Raw genomic sequence first — 21,898 nt, forward strand, 5'->3', positions numbered from 1 at the left:
ACCAAAAGCTCCTACTAACTCAACACTATCATTGTTAATCGTTAAGGATATTTCAGCTTTACGTTTTGTTCGTCCTAACTCGGAAGTAAATATCTGCCAGATGACTTTTTGTTTATTAGAGCTACCCGAAATTTTTCTCTGAAAGAATTCCGCTTTAGCTTTAGTTTTTTTTAGTCTTTTAAACTATTTGTACTGCTCAAAGATGAGGAAATTGTATGTATTTTTACTAAGCCAAAATAAATTCTTAAGATTATATCATTTGTGTTTTCGATTTGAAATTCATTACTCTATAGAAACTATTTAACTCGACAGCGCGCATAACAATATCCAAGATCCCGTTGTAAATTTCATCAACATTGGTTAGGTCATAAATTCCCTCAAATGCATCACCCGCGACATCCCCCCGAATTGCGGTTGACATCCAGTCTCGGAGTGGAGTAGCCTTGGCTGGACTTCGCCCCTAGAATTTGCCAAATAAAGACTCTATTATTATTATTATTAAGATATCCTGAAAATTTTAAGTTTGAATATCTCTCCGAGAATTATAATTTTTTCGGCCGGACGAACAGAATCGAATTTCAGGACGGATTCATCATCAGTGAGTCAAACCCTAGGTCGAACCTCATTGTTTTTACCATCTCTGGTACAAAATTCATAAAGCACAGACATTATGACGAAATAATAAAGCTGAATGACGGCGCAAAAATTTATGATCATAAGTTTTCAAGTATGGAATAATAACTCATCACATTCGTCCATTCCATGCAGGTTCCTGCTATTTGATATTCAATCTATTTGTTGGTTAACTAGTATCATTCATTATCATGAAAATTCAATTTTTACTTTTATTCAAATATACTCAAACATTTTTCTACAAATAAAAATTGAATTGTTAAAAATTCAAAATCATATTTGAAGAATTTGAACTTGTGCTCTTCCATTTTCATTTTGCCCATTCTTTTCCATTTTGATAATTATGTGTATATTATCAACTTTGAAAAACAATAACCTAATTCTTTTATTTTCAAAAATTTACTATTTTGAATCAGCTCGCTTCTATAAAGTTCTGGTGGACTTCTTCTCTTACCCTACCATAATCTCACATATGTTTATAGCAACAATATTTATTCCGATTAAAAAACTTCACTTTCAACAGTTCCTACTAAAGTGCTTAGTGCTCGAAATTTCGAATTACTTTTACAAAGTGTTTAGTGATCGCGAGTCTTTTCTGAAAATCGGTGCTTAGTGCTTGGTGCTCGAAGCTCTTTTTTTTCTTGTGCTTAGTGCTCAAGCACTTTTTTTCATTGCTCGTCATAGCTCTGGTGTTAGGTCATACATCCAGTACCGAAGTAGATTATTATATACTAACTAATTCTGATTCAAATCATTGTCGGACGACTGTGTTTGAGGGTCACTTTAGCGATCACATGATAATCTGCCTTGATTATTTTTTTCAATCTAGTGTTAAAGCTCCTATAAGAGCACAAAGGTACACTTTAACTCGGTACATAACAACTAAAGCCCTACAGAATCTTGTAATGGAGATTTCACATGCTAATTTTGATGATGTTTACATGGCATCTGATATTAATGAATCTTTCAATTCGTTCATTGACATTGTGCAGTCTTCAAAAAATAATTGTTGTCCAATAAGACACCAAGATGTTGTAAAAAGGTCAAATCTGAGGTGGCTGACACCCGAAGCCAATACATTGGCTATTGAGAAATTCTAGAACTCAACATGCTTTGACAGTATATCAGAAAGCTAAAACTGACTATAACTTGCTGCTCAAGACTTCAAAATTAAATTACCACAAAAATCTCATCAATATGTCAGATAATAAAAATAGAACTGTTTGGAAAATTGTGAATCAAGAGACAGGTAGATCGAAGCATGATGTTGACATCAAGTTAGGTCTGAACGGTTCATTATGTTCCGATTCAGATGAACTTGCTGATGCCTTCGTGAATTATTTTTCGTCGATTGCTAAAACGTGCATTCTCGAAAATTATAGTAATAACTTGTAGCAGTGTTGTACGCTAACTTCAATTCGAACTGAAATCTTTTTCTTTCATCCGGTAGATAGAGTTGAAATTTGAAATGTGATCAATTCGCTCAAGAACAAAAAAAGCTGTGGTGCTGATTTTGTGTCAGTCAGGATTTTGAAGGAAACAGCGGATTACATAGCGGAACATATTGCATTTCTGATTAATTTTTCAGTTACAACTGGTACGTTTCCTACTGTCTTGAATATTGCAATAGTACTTCTGATCTATAAGAGAAATGATCCTTATAATGTAGCCAACTATAGACCCATTTCCATACTAAGTGTCTTCTCTAAGGTCATTGAACGAATATTATTGAACCGTATGATGAGTTTTCCCTCAAAATTTGATCTCATTTCCAGCTGTTAACACGGGTTTAGACCTGGAAGATCGACGCAAACGGCTGCCTTGCACTTTTTTGATTTTGTTTATCGTTCTCTAGATGACGGTCTTCTTGTTTCGGTTGTATTTTTCGATCTTACGAGGGCTTTTGATTGCGTTGATCCTCAGTTTATTGTAAGCAAGTTTCATAATATCGGATTTAGGGGGATATCTCTCAGTTGGATTCAAAGTTTCATTTCAGACAGGACTATGTCTGTTAAAGTCGGTAATTCAGTCTCTCGCGTGTTCACGAACGACTTTGGGGTTGCTCAGGGTTCCGTGCTGGGACCTTTGCTTTTTATACTCTTCATTAATGATTTGCCTGATTTCGTTTTCGAATGGCTTGTGATTTTTGTGGATGATACTTCGGTGGCGGTCTCGGCTCGGAGCATGGTTTTGTGGAGTGCTGTAAAGCTAATACTCTCATTGTTAATATTCCTAAGTCTGAATTGATAATTTTCGAAATTAAGAACGCTTTAGGTGAATCAATTTCAATTAATTGCTTGGGCAGTAAGTTAATGTCCAATAACTCAGTTAAATTTCTAGGTTTATATGTTAACAAAAATCTGAAATGGACTGATCATATACATCATGTATGTAGGAAATTAATAATAATAATAATAATAATAACAAGCTTTATTTCAAGTAAAGTAGAGATGTGATACATAACTTCTTGAAATGAAATAGCGTCAAAAAAAAAAAAAAAAAAAAAATATTTCAAACATCTACTGATTAGCTCGTCCTTCTATGCTATTCGGCAGATAAGGGACTAGCTCCCCCTCGAATCCATTATAAATACTTATTACAGCTTGTGTTATTCCCATATTGCCTATAACATCATAATATGGGGAAATTCTGTGGATTTCAGTAGAGTATTCATTTCCCAGAAACGTATCATTAGAATGATTTTCCGAGTTGGTCATCGTGAACACTGTAAACCTTTATTTGTTGCCAATAGTATTTTGACTGAGCCTTCTATATTTATATATAAATGCTTATTATATGTGAGAGACAACAAATCTGCTTTCAACAAGTTGTGTAATCTTCATTTTATCAGTGTATCAAGCTTTACAATCACTAACCTGATTCTGTGAAAGTAATGAATACATTAAGTTTTAAGAAAATAGTTAAATCGCTGTTGATTAGTAAGGCATATTAGTGTTAAGGAGTATTTAGATGACAGAAATCTGTTGTAGTGATTTGTAAATTTGTAATGATATGACTTGTGCTATACCCACCATTGGGTCCAACAGGATCAATAAATCATTATTGTTATATATCTATTGTTATTATATCATGGTGTTCAAAAATAGAAATGAGTTTGATATAGGTATTAATGACGATTATAATACGAGAACCCAAAATTTAATTTTTCCCCAACATAAATTAACCATGGCGGAGAAAGGTCCGTAATGTGTGTTTAAAATGTTATAACAAGTTACCCAATCATATTAAATGCTGTTAGATTTGTGTGAATATGAAAGATGTATCCAATCTCGATAGCGTAAATGTCAGTCTTGAATATTGATCCAGGGTCTGTGGGCAACAAGATCCAATTCCAGAACTGGCTATTTCGATAAGTTTGAACAATATAAAAAAATTAAAAAAATGCTTTGAATAGAGAACTCTATTAGCATTAGATAAGAGGAAAAAGGGCCAGAATTAGCAATATTGGAAAGAAACAAGGAAGGTGTGAAATCTAGGTAATCAAATCATGCTTGCTACTGTAACAACCTACTTTTACTCACAAAGGCGAGCAGCTGGTCCAGTACATCCAGTGTTGGCTGAAAATTATCTCAAATATATTTAATGGTAAAGGAAAACCAGATGAAGACTGTGCAGAGTATATAGTTCATAACAGTTGAAAATATCTATTTACATATAGGGAGGAGAAGACTGCTTTTCCTCCCGTAGAATAAATGAGGCCCGACGCGAAAGGAAGGAATAGCATTTTTCTCCTGAGGTATGTAGTTTTTTCTACTACAGATCTCCTGCAACGAATGTCGGAAGGTTTGTCGATGATCGGATGAGTTAAATTATTTCTTCTCGAGTGATAATTGGTGAGATGCATCAGATAATAATATTAATAAAGCCTCGTGAACGTCAGCTGCCCTCAGGTGGATGGGATGAGCAGCGGCAGCACCCCATGCACGAAGAAAAAAAAATACATTTAATCATTTCCTCCCAACTGAAAAATTGTCAAATTGTAGCTAACCCAATATATCGACGAAAAAAAGCAATCAGCTGGGTCTAGCATAGTGTATCATACGTTAGCTGGTACCTCAAACATGACAGAAAAAAATTATATTGGAACGCATTCAATATTTTCGGCTCCGATTTTGGAGCCATTCTTAAGAACCGTTGACTTTACGTCGGGGTCTCAATCTGCCTACTCCCCAGGTATCGTCAACGACAGTATTCTCGCAGGTGTGGATATCTCCCGTTTTTCGACTAGATCCGAGATAGAATAGAATAGAATAGAATAGAAATAGAATAGAATAGAAATTTATTAATTGTAAAAATGCTACAAATATAACAAGTTGATATATACTACAGCAAAGTACAACAAGTCAAGAAGAAAGCATGAGTCTCACAGCTCCGGTTGATAATTTCTACACCATGTATAAAATTCAGTCAAATTATAGGGTTCGCTGTTTATAATGAATCTTTTCAATATTCTCTTGAAACGTTCAAGTTTTCTGGATTTCAGCATATCTGAAGGAAGTGAGTTCAATAGCTTGATACACATGAAATGCACACCCTTTTGTGATAATGTAAGGGAGTGAAGCGGATAATGATAAGGGTAGAGTCGTCGGGTGTTATTTTGATTTTTAAACTCCTCAAAGAATTTGGGATGATCCAGAATGAAACATATGCACTTGTACACATACATTCCAGGCAATGTCATTAGCCCTGCCTCCTTAAAGTGCCCTCTGCAGGATTCTCGAAAACCAAGCCCCAGCAGTACCCGTAGTGCTTGCTTTTGAGCAATGAATATTCTATCGATCAGTGATGAGCCTCCCCAGAAAATTATTCCATACGTGAGAAGCGATTCGATTTGGGAGCAGTATATTATTCTCAGGATGTTGGCATCAATTTGAAATTTCAGAACCCTCAAGCTGTAAATAGAGGAGTTCAACTTCTTAATTAAAATGCGACTGTGTTCTTTCCATTTGAGGTTCTCATCAAGATGTATACCCAGAAATCTTGTGGTATTCTCCAACATTACAGTCTGCCCTCTGCACTCAAAGCTGTTTGGGAAAAGTAAATTATTTCTATCTGTACGGAAGGCTACACACTCCGTCTTAGTCATGTTCAGCTGCAAACTATTCTGTTCACACCACTTCTTCGTCTGAGTTAAAGCGTTCTGTGCTCCATAAATGAGGTTACTGATTTTATGTGATCTAATCATTATGTTTGTGTCGTCAGCATACAATACTGATTCCCAAGAGTGCTCCCTGAGGACCTCTGGCAAGTCATTCATGTAAAGGACGAAAAGAAGCGGTCCAAGAATACTTCCCTGAGGTACGCCTCTCGCTATCTTCTTCACAGTGGAGTTGTATTCCCTACCATCCATACATATAGCAATCTGTTGCGTTCTATTCTGCAAATAGTTTAGGATGAGATGAAGTTGTTTGTCTCTGATGCCATATCTTTCGAGTTTGTGTATAAGTATGGAATGATCAACATTATCAAAGGCTTTAGATAAGTCGAGAAACAAACAAAGAGGTACTTCACCAGCTTCTATTGAATTTATGATGGAGGTAATAAATTGAAAAATTGCAGTTTCAGTGCTTCTACCAGAAAGGAAACCATGTTGTGACTTGTCGAACGCATGGAACTTTCCGAAAAACTTGATCAAACGTTGCGCCAATATTTTCTCAAAGATCTTGGAGAAAGAATTCAGAATACTGATCGGGCGGTAGTTACCAAGGTGCTCAGCGTCCCCCTTTTTTAATAGTGGTTTGATAATTGCCATTTTCAATCTATCAGGGAAAACCCCCTCTATGAAAGATTTGTTGATAATTCGGCTAAGAGGCTCAGCTATTTTGTGAGCAGAGTCCTTTATAATTCTCATAGGAATTCCATCATAGCCAGTTGAATTCTTATTTTTTAGGCTTTTTATGCATGAGAGTACCTCTCCTTCAGTTACAGGAAATACATAGAAAGAATTTTCAATCTTCTTAATTCCAGAAAAAGAATTCTCTTGAACTAAATTGATGTACCCAGCTTCATTGCTTTGGAAAAGGATATTGAATTTTTCAGCAATTTCCTGTAGATTACCATCGGGTAAGATACTTGTTTTGGGCCTTTTTTTACTTGGTTTCAAGTCATTTATGATTTGCCAGGTGGTCTTAGGTCTATTTGCAGAATTTTCTATCAAGTTACCATAATAGTTCCGCTTATCCCTGCAAGTGGCTATGTCGTAGTCTCGCTTTGCTCTTTTATACATTTCAACGAAGTCTGTGTTGATGCAAGATATCACAAAAAGGCTGTCAAGATGTTGCTTTAGTTTGAATAACTCTGGGGATTCTTTGTATCGTTTAGAATTGATTGGAACTTTTTTTGTTAGCAATGGAAAATGGTCATTGAAAGTAGTTATGAAGAAATCGGAAAACTCATTCCATGTTTCATTTACACCCTGGGCTGCAACATTTCCAATGGGGCCGCAAGTCTTGCCCTTCAAAGATTCCAGAAAAGCATTTAAAGCCTCTGCATTATAGTTTCTATAGCTCACTGTCTTATGTGACTGTTTTTTGACAACTTCAATGTTGCTCCTAAAAAGCTGTGCAGAATGATCAGATAAGTGCGCTTCAATGACAGTGGTCTTACCTTGACCAATATTTGTGAATACGTTATCCAGGCATCTACCACTACTAATCCTTGTTGGCTCTCAAACAGTAATCTCCACATCGAAGGTCTCCAGGAGAAAAACAAGGTCATGTGCAACCTCCAATTCCCTGTCCAACAAATTTATGTTGAAATCGCCTGTGATAACATATGTTGCATTCTCACTATTTAGTATTTCTAGAATTAAAGTTAATTTTTCAAAAAACGTTTCAAAATCATGAGATGAAGAAGGCCTATAAATGCACACTACAACAATTTTTTTACTACCATAAACAGAAACATTACATGCTGAACATTCGATTATAGTGGACACACTGAGGTTTTTGAGATCTAGCCTCTCTTTCATTTCCATATGATTCAGACAGTACACAGCACAGCCACCATGCTTTCCCTTACTTCTGCAGAAGGCACTAACAAGCTTGTAATCAGCAAAGGTATGTTGCTCGAGTTCATCAGGATCTTTCCAGTGTTCTGTCAATGCAAAACAATCAGGTTTCTCTTGTTGTAACAAATTTTCAAATTTCCCTTGCTTCGCCCCACCAACAGATCTGACATTTTGATGGAGGACTGAAAATCCTGAGAAACTTTGACATGTTTTGAACGTTATTTTACTGTTGCTTCTCCTCTCATCACGGAAAAATTTTGTTCTCTATACTTATTGAAGTTGAATCTCTTAATACCGACTCCATTTGGCCAGAACTCTGACTTATACATCTCTTCTTTATGGACTAACGGTGCTGTCACTACAAATAATAATAATTATAATAATAATAAATCGCCTTTATTGTTACAAAAATTATAAATAAAATATCATAATTGGAGAAAAAAACTACTATGAAGTGGCGAAGTCTAGCTAAGCTATTCAAACTCAACCACATCAGAGCAGGAAAAAGGAAGAAAAAAAAAACATATATGTTGCACGAGATACCAAAAAAAAGTTAATATAAACAAAATCATGAATAATGAGCCCTCGAATATAGAGCAGGTATGTTGACTCTTTCAAACTACTACATTCGGTTCTGATCATTTAAAAGATACTGTTTGTATTTGACCCTGAATCTGTTAACGCTTAAATTCCTGAGATCCTCTGGAAGGGAGTTAAGAAGTGATACAGCACAGTAAATAAAGGACCTACAAAACATGGCAGTCCGATGACGGGGAACAAGGAACCTGCCTCCGAATCTGGTACCCCTACCATGTCTCGACTCCACCGAGACAAAACCAGACAGAAGATGCTTTGGTGAATCCGGAGACCTCAATAACTTCACAGTGAAATCTGCAAGATGAAGTTTTCTCCTACCATCCATATTGAGCCAACCCGTTGAAATTAATGCACCGCTTATGTGATCGAATTTTCGTAATCCATATATCAAACGGCAACAGTTGTTTTGAACCCTCTGGATGCGATCCTTCTCCAATCTCCGCAAACAAGGTCCATACAAGAAATCACAGTAGGTAAAGTGAGAAAGCACGAGTGATTCACAAAGCACCCTTTTTAAACTCTGACTCAAAACATGTCTATTGGAATAAAGGAGCTTCAAATTTGTATAAGCTCTCCTCAACAAACTCCTGACATGCCCAAAGAATCTCAAATCGACATCAAGATGCAACCCCAGATTTCTGGCTGACTCACTCAAAGGTAACCTTGTATCGCCTACTGAAACATTCAAAGCATTCCTGAGCACTTGCCGAGTATTCATAGAGGAGAAGCATAAAAGCACCGTTTTCTTTGCGTTAAGGTTCAGTGCATGTTGTCTGGAGATTGAAGCGATATTAGCCATTTCCTCATTCAAACGATCATTAACTACTCCGACATCAGAAGGATCAAAATGCATATATAACTGCACATCATCAGCATATGCCTGCACCTTACAATGAGACACCGACCCAAGAATATCCGCAGTAAAAATAATAAAAAGGAGTGGACCCAAAATCGATCCCTGTGGTACGCCAGTATGAACATCTCTAGGAGACGAATATATCCCGTTGCTGAATATTCTTTGGGAACGTCTCTGCAGGTACGAATGAAGCAAAGAAACAGCCGGGTCATCAAATCCATAATATATGAGCTTGGAAATGAGAAGACTATGATCGATGGTATCAAAAGCCTTTGAATAATCTAATAAAATGAGTGCACTTGCCATACTCCTATCATGCGCCTCCATCAGATCATTCAACACAGTTGTCAGTGCCGTGGCAGTACTAAAGCCTTTTCTAAAACCACATTGACTCTCAGGTAAAATTTTTTTTTTCACAAAGTTGTATATTTGGTTGTATAAAACTTTCTCAAAAATTTTAGAAATGGTTGGCAAAATACTTATAACTCTCAGGTCATCATAACTGTCAACATCATTCTTCTTAGGAATTGGTCGACCAATAGAAACCTTCCATGCATCAGGGTAGTAGCTCTCCTCAATAGAACTATTAATAATATTTACTATGACGTCATCAATGAATGGGCTGCAGTATTTCAACATAGTTGCATTAATATTATCTATACCCAAAGCATCAGACTTCAGATCATTCAAAATTGAATTCACCTCAGCCGCAGACGTCATAGAAATTGAAAAACTATCACCCGGATCGAATCTACCATTTGAATAAAAGTCGATAGTTTGGGGATCTACATCTGAACTATTTCTCGAAAAAGATGCGAAATGTTCACTTATATCTTCCGGGTGAGAGATGCTTGTTGGAATAACATTCACTCTCCCCGACCGAATGTTCATATTTCTTAAGGCTCGCCAGGTTTTACTCGAATTCTTTTCTACACAAATTGACCTTAGATAAGCAGACTTCTCGCCCCTAGTCAATTCCACAGCGAAGTTACGCAATTTTTTATAAGAAATCCAATCCTCCTCTGAACGCGAGCGCTTGAATTTTTGAAGAGCCCTGTCACGTAGTTTCATGATCATCTTTAGATTATCCGTTAACCAAGGAGCCCTCGGCTTGGAAACTCTCCTTTCAATTAGGGGGGCATGTTTATTGAATAGTTCTAAAATAAATCGGTTAAACGTTGAAATTTTTTCGTCAATATTTTTTTCTACGATCACATTCATCCATGGTAAATTATATAAGTCTTCAAGAAATTTATCATAGTCAAAATAATTAAAACATCGAAACGTGATCAACCGTGGCCCGGGCCTCACAGCCCTCAACTTCAGCTCCGTGTACACCATCCTATGATCGGAGATACCATCACAAGGAATGGTCCCCACTGTGCTCATTAGTTCATCATTTGAAATAAATATTGGATCAATCAATGTTTGAGTATTGCATGTTATTCTAGTAGGTTCATTTAAAATCTGTGAAAGACCGTAAGACTCAAAGCAATCAGCGACAGGGTTCCTCATCTTAAAGAAATCAACATTCAAGTCACCCAAACAAATGATCTCACCCTGTGACAAACAGACATTTGACAAAATATTATCTACGGCGAACTAACAGAGTATCATTTTCCTGTTTCTCTGATCCTACACCACCAATCTATAGTGAAATTAAATTTTGGATCACCACTTCAGATCTTGTGAAATAATTTATGGTTATTTTTTGACAACATCATCTCTAATATGGGTTTTATGGAGGACATCAAGCACCGTTATGAGCCCTGAGGATGGAAATAAATTTTTCCGAAACGTCGGCGAACTAACAGAGTATCATTTTCCTGTTTCTCTGATCCTACACCACCAATCTATAGTGAAATTAAATTTTGGATCACCACTTCAGATCTTGTGAAATAATTTATGGTTATTTTTGACAACATCATCTCTAATATGGGTTTTATGGAGGACATCAAGCACCGTTATGAGCCCTGAGGATGGAAATAAATTTTTCCGAAACGTCGGCGAACTAACAGAGTATCATTTTCCTGTTTCTCTGATCCTACACCACCAATCTATAGTGAAATTAAATTTTGGATCACCACTTCAGATCTTGTGAAATAATTTATGGTTATTTTTTGACAACATCATCTCTAATATGGGTTTTATGGAGGACATCAAGCACCGTTATGAGCCCTGAGGATGGAAATAAATTTTTCCGAAACGTCGGCGAACTAACAGAGTATCATTTTCCTGTTTCTCTGATCCTACACCACCAATCTATAGTGAAATTAAATTTTGGATCACCACTTCAGATCTTGTGAAATAATTTATGGTTATTTTTTGACAACATCATCTCTAATATGGGTTTTATGGAGGACATCAAGCACCGTTATGAGCCCTGAGGATGGAAATAAATTTTTCCGAAACGTCGGCGAACTAACAGAGTATCATTTTCCTGTTTCTCTGATCCTACACCACCAATCTATAGTGAAATTAAATTTTGGATCACCACTTCAGATCTTGTGAAATAATTTATGGTTATTTTTTGACAACATCATCTCTAATATGGGTTTTATGGAGGACATCAAGCACCGTTATGAGCCCTGAGGATGGAAATAAATTTTTCCGAAACGTCGGCGAACTAACAGAGTATCATTTTCCTGTTTCTCTGATCCTACACCACCAATCTATAGTGAAATTAAATTTTGGATCACCACTTCAGATCTTGTGAAATAATTTATGGTTATTTTTTGACAACATCATCTCTAATATGGGTTTTATGGAGGACATCAAGCACCGTTATGAGCCCTGAGGATGGAAATAAATTTTTCCGAAACGTCGGCGAACTAACAGAGTATCATTTTCCTGTTTCTCTGATCCTACACCACCAATCTATAGTGAAATTAAATTTTGGATCACCACTTCAGATCTTGTGAAATAATTTATGGTTATTTTTTGACAACATCATCTCTAATATGGGTTTTATGGAGGACATCAAGCACCGTTATGAGCCCTGAGGATGGAAATAAATTTTTCCGAAACGTCGGCGAACTAACAGAGTATCATTTTCCTGTTTCTCTGATCCTACACCACCAATCTATAGTGAAATTAAATTTTGGATCACCACTTCAGATCTTGTGAAATAATTTATGGTTATTTTTTGACAACATCATCTCTAATATGGGTTTTATGGAGGACATCAAGCACCGTTATGAGCCCTGAGGATGGAAATAAATTTTTCCGAAACGTCGGCGAACTAACAGAGTATCATTTTCCTGTTTCTCTGATCCTACACCACCAATCTATAGTGAAATTAAATTTTGGATCACCACTTCAGATCTTGTGAAATAATTTATGGTTATTTTTTGACAACATCATCTCTAATATGGGTTTTATGGAGGACATCAAGCACCGTTATGAGCCCTGAGGATGGAAATAAATTTTTCCGAAACGTCGGCGAACTAACAGAGTATCATTTTCCTGTTTCTCTGATCCTACACCACCAATCTATAGTGAAATTAAATTTTGGATCACCACTTCAGATCTTGTGAAATAATTTATGGTTATTTTTTGACAACATCATCTCTAATATGGGTTTTATGGAGGACATCAAGCACCGTTATGAGCCCTGAGGATGGAAATAAATTTTTCCGAAACGTCGGCGAACTAACAGAGTATCATTTTCCTGTTTCTCTGATCCTACACCACCAATCTATAGTGAAATTAAATTTTGGATCACCACTTCAGATCTTGTGAAATAATTTATGGTTATTTTTTGACAACATCATCTCTAATATGGGTTTTATGGAGGACATCAAGCACCGTTATGAGCCCTGAGGATGGAAATAAATTTTTCCGAAACGTCGGCGAACTAACAGAGTATCATTTTCCTGTTTCTCTGATCCTACACCACCAATCTATAGTGAAATTAAATTTTGGATCACCACTTCAGATCTTGTGAAATAATTTATGGTTATTTTTTGACAACATCATCTCTAATATGGGTTTTATGGAGGACATCAAGCACCGTTATGAGCCCTGAGGATGGAAATAAATTTTTCCGAAACGTCGGCGAACTAACAGAGTATCATTTTCCTGTTTCTCTGATCCTACACCACCAATCTATAGTGAAATTAAATTTTGGATCACCACTTCAGATCTTGTGAAATAATTTATGGTTATTTTTTGACAACATCATCTCTAATATGGGTTTTATGGAGGACATCAAGCACCGTTATGAGCCCTGAGGATGGAAATAAATTTTTCCGAAACGTCGGCGAACTAACAGAGTATCATTTTCCTGTTTCTCTGATCCTACACCACCAATCTATAGTGAAATTAAATTTTGGATCACCACTTCAGATCTTGTGAAATAATTTATGGTTATTTTTTGACAACATCATCTCTAATATGGGTTTTATGGAGGACATCAAGCACCGTTATGAGCCCTGAGGATGGAAATAAATTTTTCCGAAACGTCGGCGAACTAACAGAGTATCATTTTCCTGTTTCTCTGATCCTACACCACCAATCTATAGTGAAATTAAATTTTGGATCACCACTTCAGATCTTGTGAAATAATTTATGGTTATTTTTTGACAACATCATCTCTAATATGGGTTTTATGGAGGACATCAAGCACCGTTATGAGCCCTGAGGATGGAAATAAATTTTTCCGAAACGTCGGCGAACTAACAGAGTATCATTTTCCTGTTTCTCTGATCCTACACCACCAATCTATAGTGAAATATTATCTAAATCCGCGACACAATTATTCAAGTTGCAATTTGGAGGTCGGTAAAAAACACCAATATTGATAGTGACACCTCCAAACCTAAATTTCATAAATAAATATTCTAAGTTGCTACCTAGATTTAAGTTCAAAGAAAGAGACTCACCGGAATATGTATCTCTATAATAAATACCAACTCCTCCACCTCTTGAAGTTCTAGGCCAATGAAAAAATTTGTAACCTTGAATTGCCACCGCACCAAGCTCCACGCCCCCAGACAGCCACGTCTCAGTCACCGCCACGATATCAAAATCCTCTTTCAAGACAATCTCAGAAAATTCATTAAAACCCGTAAATATTGAGCGTATATTAATATGTGCTATCTTCATTCTACTCTAATCTAAATCTGAGCAAATCACACATACCAAAAATTAATCACAACATGATTATGATAAATCTAAATACAAAATATTCATGAAATATGGAATATTAACCAATTAACCAATGTAATAAGCAAAAATACAACTAAAACTAAAAACACACAACTCTATATGATTTCAGAGGATAATATCAAATGAGAACAAAAATAACAAATTTAAATCTTAATTCTAGTGCAACAAATTATATTATTTATTATATTATATATTATTTATTATTATATTTATTATATATATATATATATATATATATATATTTATTATATATTATATTTATATTATATCTTTTTAAACCCTCTGGATTCCCAGGTATCTCCCTCACTTCTATTTGGTTGCCCTCAAAACCAGGTTTACTTGCAATGTACTTATGTATATCCTGTATTGTGACATGTTTCATTATGCGATTTATAAAAATCCAAACTTTCTTCTCCATTCCTTGAAAACCAGATCCACTAGGTTCAGCGGTTGGTGCTGTACCAATCTGCGTAGTTCTTCGTTTCTTTTGAGGATTTGTGCTATTGCTTGACTTATTATGATTATTCTCACTGACAAGATGTGTCCTAGCCTTATAAGAAACATTCTTCCATTCGGAATATTTATCAAGGTTTATAATTTCTTGCATTTTTTCTCGTTGTGCCGTTTCTAACGGATGAACGTTTGAATTTGAGTTTGTTTCATCCTTCAGAAGGTCAGCCATAGTGCTTTGTTTTTGTTTCGCTGTTTTTTTCTTGACTACCTGAGTCCAGGATAATTTCTGGTTCTTCAATTCGATCAATTGGTTTTTCAGTATGCAAATTCTTAGTTTGATCCAATTTCATACCCTGATCATTTTTATGCAATAACACTGGGTTTGATAAATTGGATATCTTCCTTTTACTGTTTCTGTTTGGAGGATTTCCTGTTGCGGAGCTGCTTGAAGGAATATTCTCAGTTAGCATCATATTTCTGAGATCATCAGTTACAGATGCCGGTGAACAATCTGTCAAATTGTCGATTTTAATGACTGGTATAACAACCTTATGATGGGAATTGTTATCAACAGATTCATGATGTTTATTCGCGTTTTTCTGCGGTACATTTGTTTTCCGTTCGATATCCTGTATTCGTTGAAGGAGTAAGGCATTATTCAATTTTAGAATTTCATTTTTTTCATTCGCCGATTCTAACAGTTGAGTGAGAAATTGATTTTTAGTCTCCAATAATTTAATCTCGAGTAATCCCAGAGTACTCACTGTTTCTTCCTCTGATTTTCGAAGCAATATCCCGGTAGTTTCTTCGGAGTTGCAGCAGTTTATATGAAACCCATCAATAAATTTTATGTGTTCCATCTTTTTAGCACAGGATTTATGCATAATTTTTTCACAGAATGCACAAATGACTACACCGCACTTTCTTGAGCAGCATGAAAAGCCTTTTTCATTTTTATATTCGATATTAACATCGATATTACTTTGTTTTTGAGAGCTCGTCTCAGATACGTCATCACTTTCGTCGCCCATATTGAATGCTCTGAATTTTCTGATGAAAATAGAGAAGTCTGAAATTTTCCTAGTCCGGAACTGAGTTTTTCGATTTCAGAAATATTGAAAGAAGTCATTCGTAAAGGGTGCAAAACTGCAATTTCCAAAATGATTCTACCGATAAAATCAAGATTTATCGAACTATGAAATTTCTTTTATATGGAATGTATATTGGTCACCCTGTATGACGATGCCAAGCAGATATGTTAGAATATTACTGCATCTGAACAAATTACGAGAGAGACAACTAACATTATATCCTTCCCTACACTTGAAGTATTACTTCATGTCGTCACGGCGGCGCTGCGAGTCTGCGCGTGACGTGGCCGTCGAGGACTATCGAGCGAAAGAACAAGATCGATCTTCAGTGATCTTAGTTTTAGACATCTGAGATCTTACCTATAAGTTCTGTCTATTCGATATCGAGCTTGCTCGGAGAGAGATATTCTAGAGAGAGAATAAACGATTGAAACAGTATATGTGTATTAGTGAATCCTCTGCTAAAACCTATAAATCCAACAGGTTATAGGCTCAGTGTACGCTTTAAACTGCGCGACGAGGTAAACACTTATTCTGAAAATCTGTTGTGTACACAACTAGAAAAATATTGAGGTGAGTTGAATTTCAACTTAATTAATTAGAGATATTTTATTAAGTTCAGTGAATGGAAATGATTTATTTCATATTCATTCCTGAAATAGAGAATTCCTGTTATACAGTATATACTGTATTTGGAAATAATGTGTTTACCTATCTATTAGAGAAGGAATCAACTTTAATTCTTAACGGTTATTGAACGTTGATGTTTAGAGAAATGAGATATTTTACTATACACATGTTTTATTGAGTTAAATTGTAGGATTTCACATATGCCTACTTATGCGTTTCGTCCCTGGCACACACACCGGACTCATCAGTGTGACTTTGGTATATTTGTGTGTGCCCTGTCACAGACGCTTGGGTAATTTATTATTATCGGGAGCCGCCGGGACTCGAACCCGGCACCTTGTCGCATCTCGGTGAGTGAGTCTACAGACTTAACCTCTAGGTTAGGCCACCGAATGCTGTGTTTATTGTTGCTATGTGGAGCTTTATGAGAAGCCGCCACAAAATCATGTTCACAACCTAGGAAGTCAATTTCAAGTGTAGAGATCTTGCAAATTTGATTCCTCACGGTTATTGAACGTTGATGTTTAGAGAAATGAGATATTTTACTATACACATGTTTTATAAAGTTAAATCATGTTCACAACCTAGGAAGTCAATTTCAAGTGTAGAGATCTTGCAAATTTGATTCTTAACGGTTATTGAACGTTGATGTTTAGGGAAAAGAGATATTCTACTATACACATGTCTTATAGATTTAGATTATGCAGATGTAGAGATTCTGCATACCCATTGTCTCAAATTGATTTAGATGTTTGTGAACGTAGAGACTTCACATCGTTTAAAATCAATTCAGGTGTTTGTGAACGTAGAGACCTCTCATTATTTGAAATCGATTCAGATGTTTGTGAATGTAGAGATTTCGCATATTCATCTTTTAAAATCGATTCAGATTTTGTAGAGATTTTACAATTCATCGTTCACATGATATGTAACTGTTGAGATCTTACATATTCATTGTTCACGAGAGATGTCACATCCATCGCATGAGAAAATTATATTATGTGAATTTAGAGTTTTTATATTCAATAATTTGAGAGATTTAGGTGATGTACAAACATCATTCGAGAGGTATTGATGAGAAATTTTAGAGCTTAACTTAAACCATTCAGAGGTTGAGATTATATTTACTTTTGGGATTTTGCTAACATACTTTCTGTTTTAGATTGGATAATTTTAGAGATTCTACATACCACACCTAGAGGATCGGAGATCCTACATACATTGCTTGGAGAATGTAAAATTGGATGTTTTACATTCCACAAACATAATCTAGAGATTTAGATATTTTGAGAGTATTGTATATTCATCATGCTTGATGAAAAATTTGGGGAACTATTCATTTCACTAAACTACAACAACTGCAGTATGGTAAGATTAATGATAATCAATATTTCAGGGCTTCTTCCATACAATGCTTGCTGTGCTGTGTTGTTTGTTTGTAAGCTAGGTATATTATAGGATTCAAGTATTCATCCCGTACTGTACAATGGCCATACCTAACTCAACAGGTATTCATTGCAGTGCGTGATACTGCCTTTGAAGTAAGGTGTACATGTACGAGGTGGTGCTGCTTGAAAACTTGATAGTCCTGTTTCGAATTGTATCAGATTGATGTGCGCCTGAGGCAATTCAGAAGCTCGAAAAATGTTATATCTTATACCTGGAAATAGATGTACTTAGAGAGCATATAATGCACACAAATTTGAAAATACATAATATAAATATTTTGTTTCATAAATCCTGAAATAGAGATGGCAGCCAAAGGAAATCAAGGTAAACCATTGGTGGATTATGATAGTGATTCCACCATTTCCGTAAGTGCAGGAGATAGAGGTTTCATGCAATACGAGGAAAGAGAGAATTGTCAGAACCAATGTAAGTTTTTTCGTGCAATTAAAATTCAATTCCTTGATTTTAGATGTCTAGAGCAGTATCAACGAGTGATACCTAAGACACTAGATGAAAGATACTAGAGAAATTTTAGAGACATTAGACTAAACCCCTTTTCGAGATATTAGAGATCTGAGAGAGGAGAAATAGTTGACATTAGAGTTATGAGAATATTAGAGATTTAGAGTATTAGAAAACCCAGGTATATAAAATTTAATTCATGTTGAAGAGATAATTAGAGTTAAGAGAATATTTTTTTTTGGTTGAATTCTAGAGTATTAGGAAACCCAAGTATTTAGAGATTTATTCATGTTACAGAGATAATTAGAATCGAGAGAATATTTTTTAGGGTGAATTCTAGAGTATTAGAAAACCCAGGCATTTAAAATTAATTCATGTTACAGAGGTGACTAGAATTATGAGATTTTTTTGATTGAATTTCAGAGATTTAGAGTATGAGAAAACCCAGATATATTCAATAAAAATTAATTCATTTTACAGGGGTAATTAGAGTTGAGAGAATGATTTTTAGGGTTAAATTCTAGAGTATTAGAAAACCCAGGCATTTTAAATTAATCCATGTTACAAAACAGAATTCAAAATTAGAGATCTGGATCGACAGTCTGAGATCTGAGCTTTTCGACAAATGATTTGTTGGACGTCATAGAGCCAAAGTACGAGTAACCAATCTTGGTCAGAGGCCAACAAGTCCAAGAGAAGTAATTGAGTACGAGACATTATCATAAACAGAATTGACGAGAATGATCACAAGAAAATTCTCAATATCCGAGACTCTGTTGAAGTAATTAGAGGTTTGAGGTTCTCCAGGAAGTGCGAGTCAAATGCGACACACACTTTATGTAAGAGCTCGCTTGTACTCCATAAAAATAGAGAAACATGAATCGGTCGATGATTTCTGTGAAAGATTCGACTCGATAGTATGAGAGTATGAAGCTTTCGAGGATGCGATTGAGCTTACTGCTCAAGAGATGAGATCTGCATTTTATCAGACTGTAATACCAGTCATATCCTAGTTACGAAATGCAGATCTGACCAGGAGCCAGACCTCATGCCAAGAAGGTAATTTAGACGAGATCAAGACCTTCATCCCTCGATTAGAGAGACTAGAAATCTCTAGTCTCTCGACCTCAACCTCTTCTCAACCGAGAAGAGGTCTGAAATTAAAGAGGAGACTCCAAAAGTTCAACGGGTGCATAAACTAAAATGCTACCGTTGTAACAAAGAGAGACACTGGTCAACTGATTGCAATTTGAGGCAACAGAATAAGTGATTCTGCTTCGGTTGTGGGGCAATCAAGAAAGAGAATTGCCTTAACAATGGTGGCACGAACGAGACTAGGCCCATTCAATTTAGAGGATCGAGTAGAGGCAGGTTGAACAAGCCAAGTTTCAACACTAAGAGACGGAGCCACGTAAACCAGAGGAGAATGAGAGAGAGCAAGAGATTCAACAAAGAGGGTCGCTCCAAGGCAAGAAGGGTTGGAAGTATAGAGCATAGAGAAACTAAAACAGGTAAACTTGATCCAACCATTAACTTCTTTGCAGATTCTGGAGCAACAGACCATATCGTAAATGATTGTCTGATTTCGAGAAACTTTGAGAGATGTCAAAATACGAGTATAGAGTGCTAATAAAAACGAGATAGCAGTAAGTGTAATCGATGGTAAGGGTGAGTTAATCTTATATTCAGATTCTAGAGATGAGAATACTAAGAAATTGCAAAATGTGTTTGCAGCGAAAGAGATTTCTGAGAATTTACTTTCCTTACGTAAACTCGCAGACTCTGGGTTCAATATTTACTTAGAAGTCCAAGTCCTAAGAGTTTACAACAAGGTTAATAATGAAATTGTTTTAGAGAACAATTACAACTCCTAAGAGTTGACAATAAGGTTAAGAATGAGTTTGTTTTAGAGAGTCAGTATGAAAAACCGAACTGGATTCTCAACTTCAAATTTATTGTTTATTATTACAGAGCAACGATAAGCGAAGAAGATGAGATGAGCTTACAATCGCAGACACATTCCAATAACGAGTTATTAGGTTCGGAGGGAGAACCGGAGTCTGCGATTGGGAGGGAGAAAGAGTATAATCTCATCTTTTCACCTAAAGAGAAAGTTCTACAAGTTTCAACTGCAAAACAGATGTAACACAATCTGAGCAACAAGAGAAAAATTGGAATTGCAGTCATATCAGTAGATAGGTAATTCAGATCAATAGCTTGGAATCACTCCAAAACTTAGAGGAATTATGTATCGTAAGTCCATTAGACAATAACTCCTGTAATTCAGGACAAATCAATGAATGAATGAAGCAATGTTATGGCATTGTAGACTTGTACATGCTTCACTTAACTATCTGAAGAGAGTGCAGAAGTTAAATGAGAAACATAAGAACGTCATATTTGACGACTCTATTTTTAGAATGTGAAGTATGTATCATATCGACAATGGAGAAATTACATTTTAAAAAGACAGAATGGAGCTGAGAGACAACTTCAATTGATACACACTAACACGATGGGACCTATTAAACTACCATCGCATCCAGCTCAGTAAAGATTCGTTAATGTCTACATAGACGACTATTGGAGACTTGTTAAGCCTATTCATTAAAAACAGAAGATGAGTTGGCTGAAGCATTAGAGAAATTCTTAATATCAACAAGAAACTTGTTGGAGAAGAATGAGAAGGTATGTTATATCAGGTCAGATCAAGGTACAGAATTTACCGAAAGGAAATTCCTAGAAGAACTGAGTAGAGAAAATATAGAGAACGAGTTTGCAACTCCATATACGCCTGAACATAATGGTGTAGCGGAGAGGTTTAACTCTACGATCCAAATGAAGGTTCGTACATACATGGTTGATTCCAGACTACCTAAGAGTATGTGGGAGGTTGCTGTTGATGCATCTATAGATGCGTACAACAGAACACACAAGTCTATCGGATATCAAACACCATTGACAAAGTTTGCACCAAATGCAAAATGCCACTTTGATCAAATTAAGAGATTTGGATGTATTGGATGTATTTGTATGTATTATTATGTATTGTAATGATTGCATACATTAATATTCTAAAACCCAGCTTGAAATTTGGAGAATGTGCCCTGAAAGCTGTCCTAGAAGGTTATACTGCTACAGGATACTTGACGTGGCATTCAAGCTCGAGAAAGTCCTTTGAATCTCAACATGTGAGATTCAACGAGAAACTTGTTTACAAAGATGTTTATAGGAATAAACAACTTGATGACACTAGAGAAAAATTAGAGACACAGGAAAATATAATTGACTGGGATTGGATGAAAAACTCCAAAGAGCCAAAATAAGGGAACTGCCGATAAAAAGGCAAGTACCCTGCTACACTTAGAGAAAACCGTAGAGGACGTAAGCTATGCAAGGTTTCTTGATTACTCAGAGAATAATATTTTAGAGAATGGGCTGAACGACCTCGGTCGATTGTCCTTTGATAAGTAGTTATCAATAAAGATCAGCTATTAATATTATTATTTTAGGGAAATATGAGAAAAC

General features: G+C 35.8%; 1 protein-coding gene across 1 annotated transcript; it reads right to left on the bottom strand.

Moving 5' to 3' along the window:
• Positions 1-6,849: 6,849 nt before the first annotated feature.
• On the bottom strand, positions 6,850-15,013 carry LOC123674235. The gene is made up of 2 exons (XM_045609171.1): positions 14,553-15,013; positions 6,850-8,027 (listed from the first exon to the last, which is right to left on the bottom strand). The coding sequence occupies exons 1-2, from the start codon at positions 14,965-14,967 to the stop codon at positions 7,882-7,884; spliced, it is 561 nt and encodes a 186-aa protein (XP_045465127.1). The 5' UTR covers positions 14,968-15,013; the 3' UTR covers positions 6,850-7,881.
• Positions 15,014-21,898: the final 6,885 nt, after the last annotated feature.

The sequence above is a fragment of the Harmonia axyridis genome, chromosome 2 (genome assembly GCF_914767665.1).
Source record: "Harmonia axyridis chromosome 2, icHarAxyr1.1, whole genome shotgun sequence".
Lineage (NCBI taxonomy): Eukaryota > Metazoa > Arthropoda > Insecta > Coleoptera > Coccinellidae > Harmonia > Harmonia axyridis.

Bases quoted from the DNA above. Each gene is read 5' to 3' on its own strand.
- LOC123674235 (XM_045609171.1), bottom strand. From the start codon at position 14,967: ATGGCTGACCTTCTGAAGGATGAAACAAACTCAAATTCAAACGTTCAT. The intron at 8,028-14,552 runs ATAATATAAATA...AATTATTATTAT, and splicing joins TCCAGAGGGTTTAAAAAGAT to TTGTAGTGACAGCACCGTTA.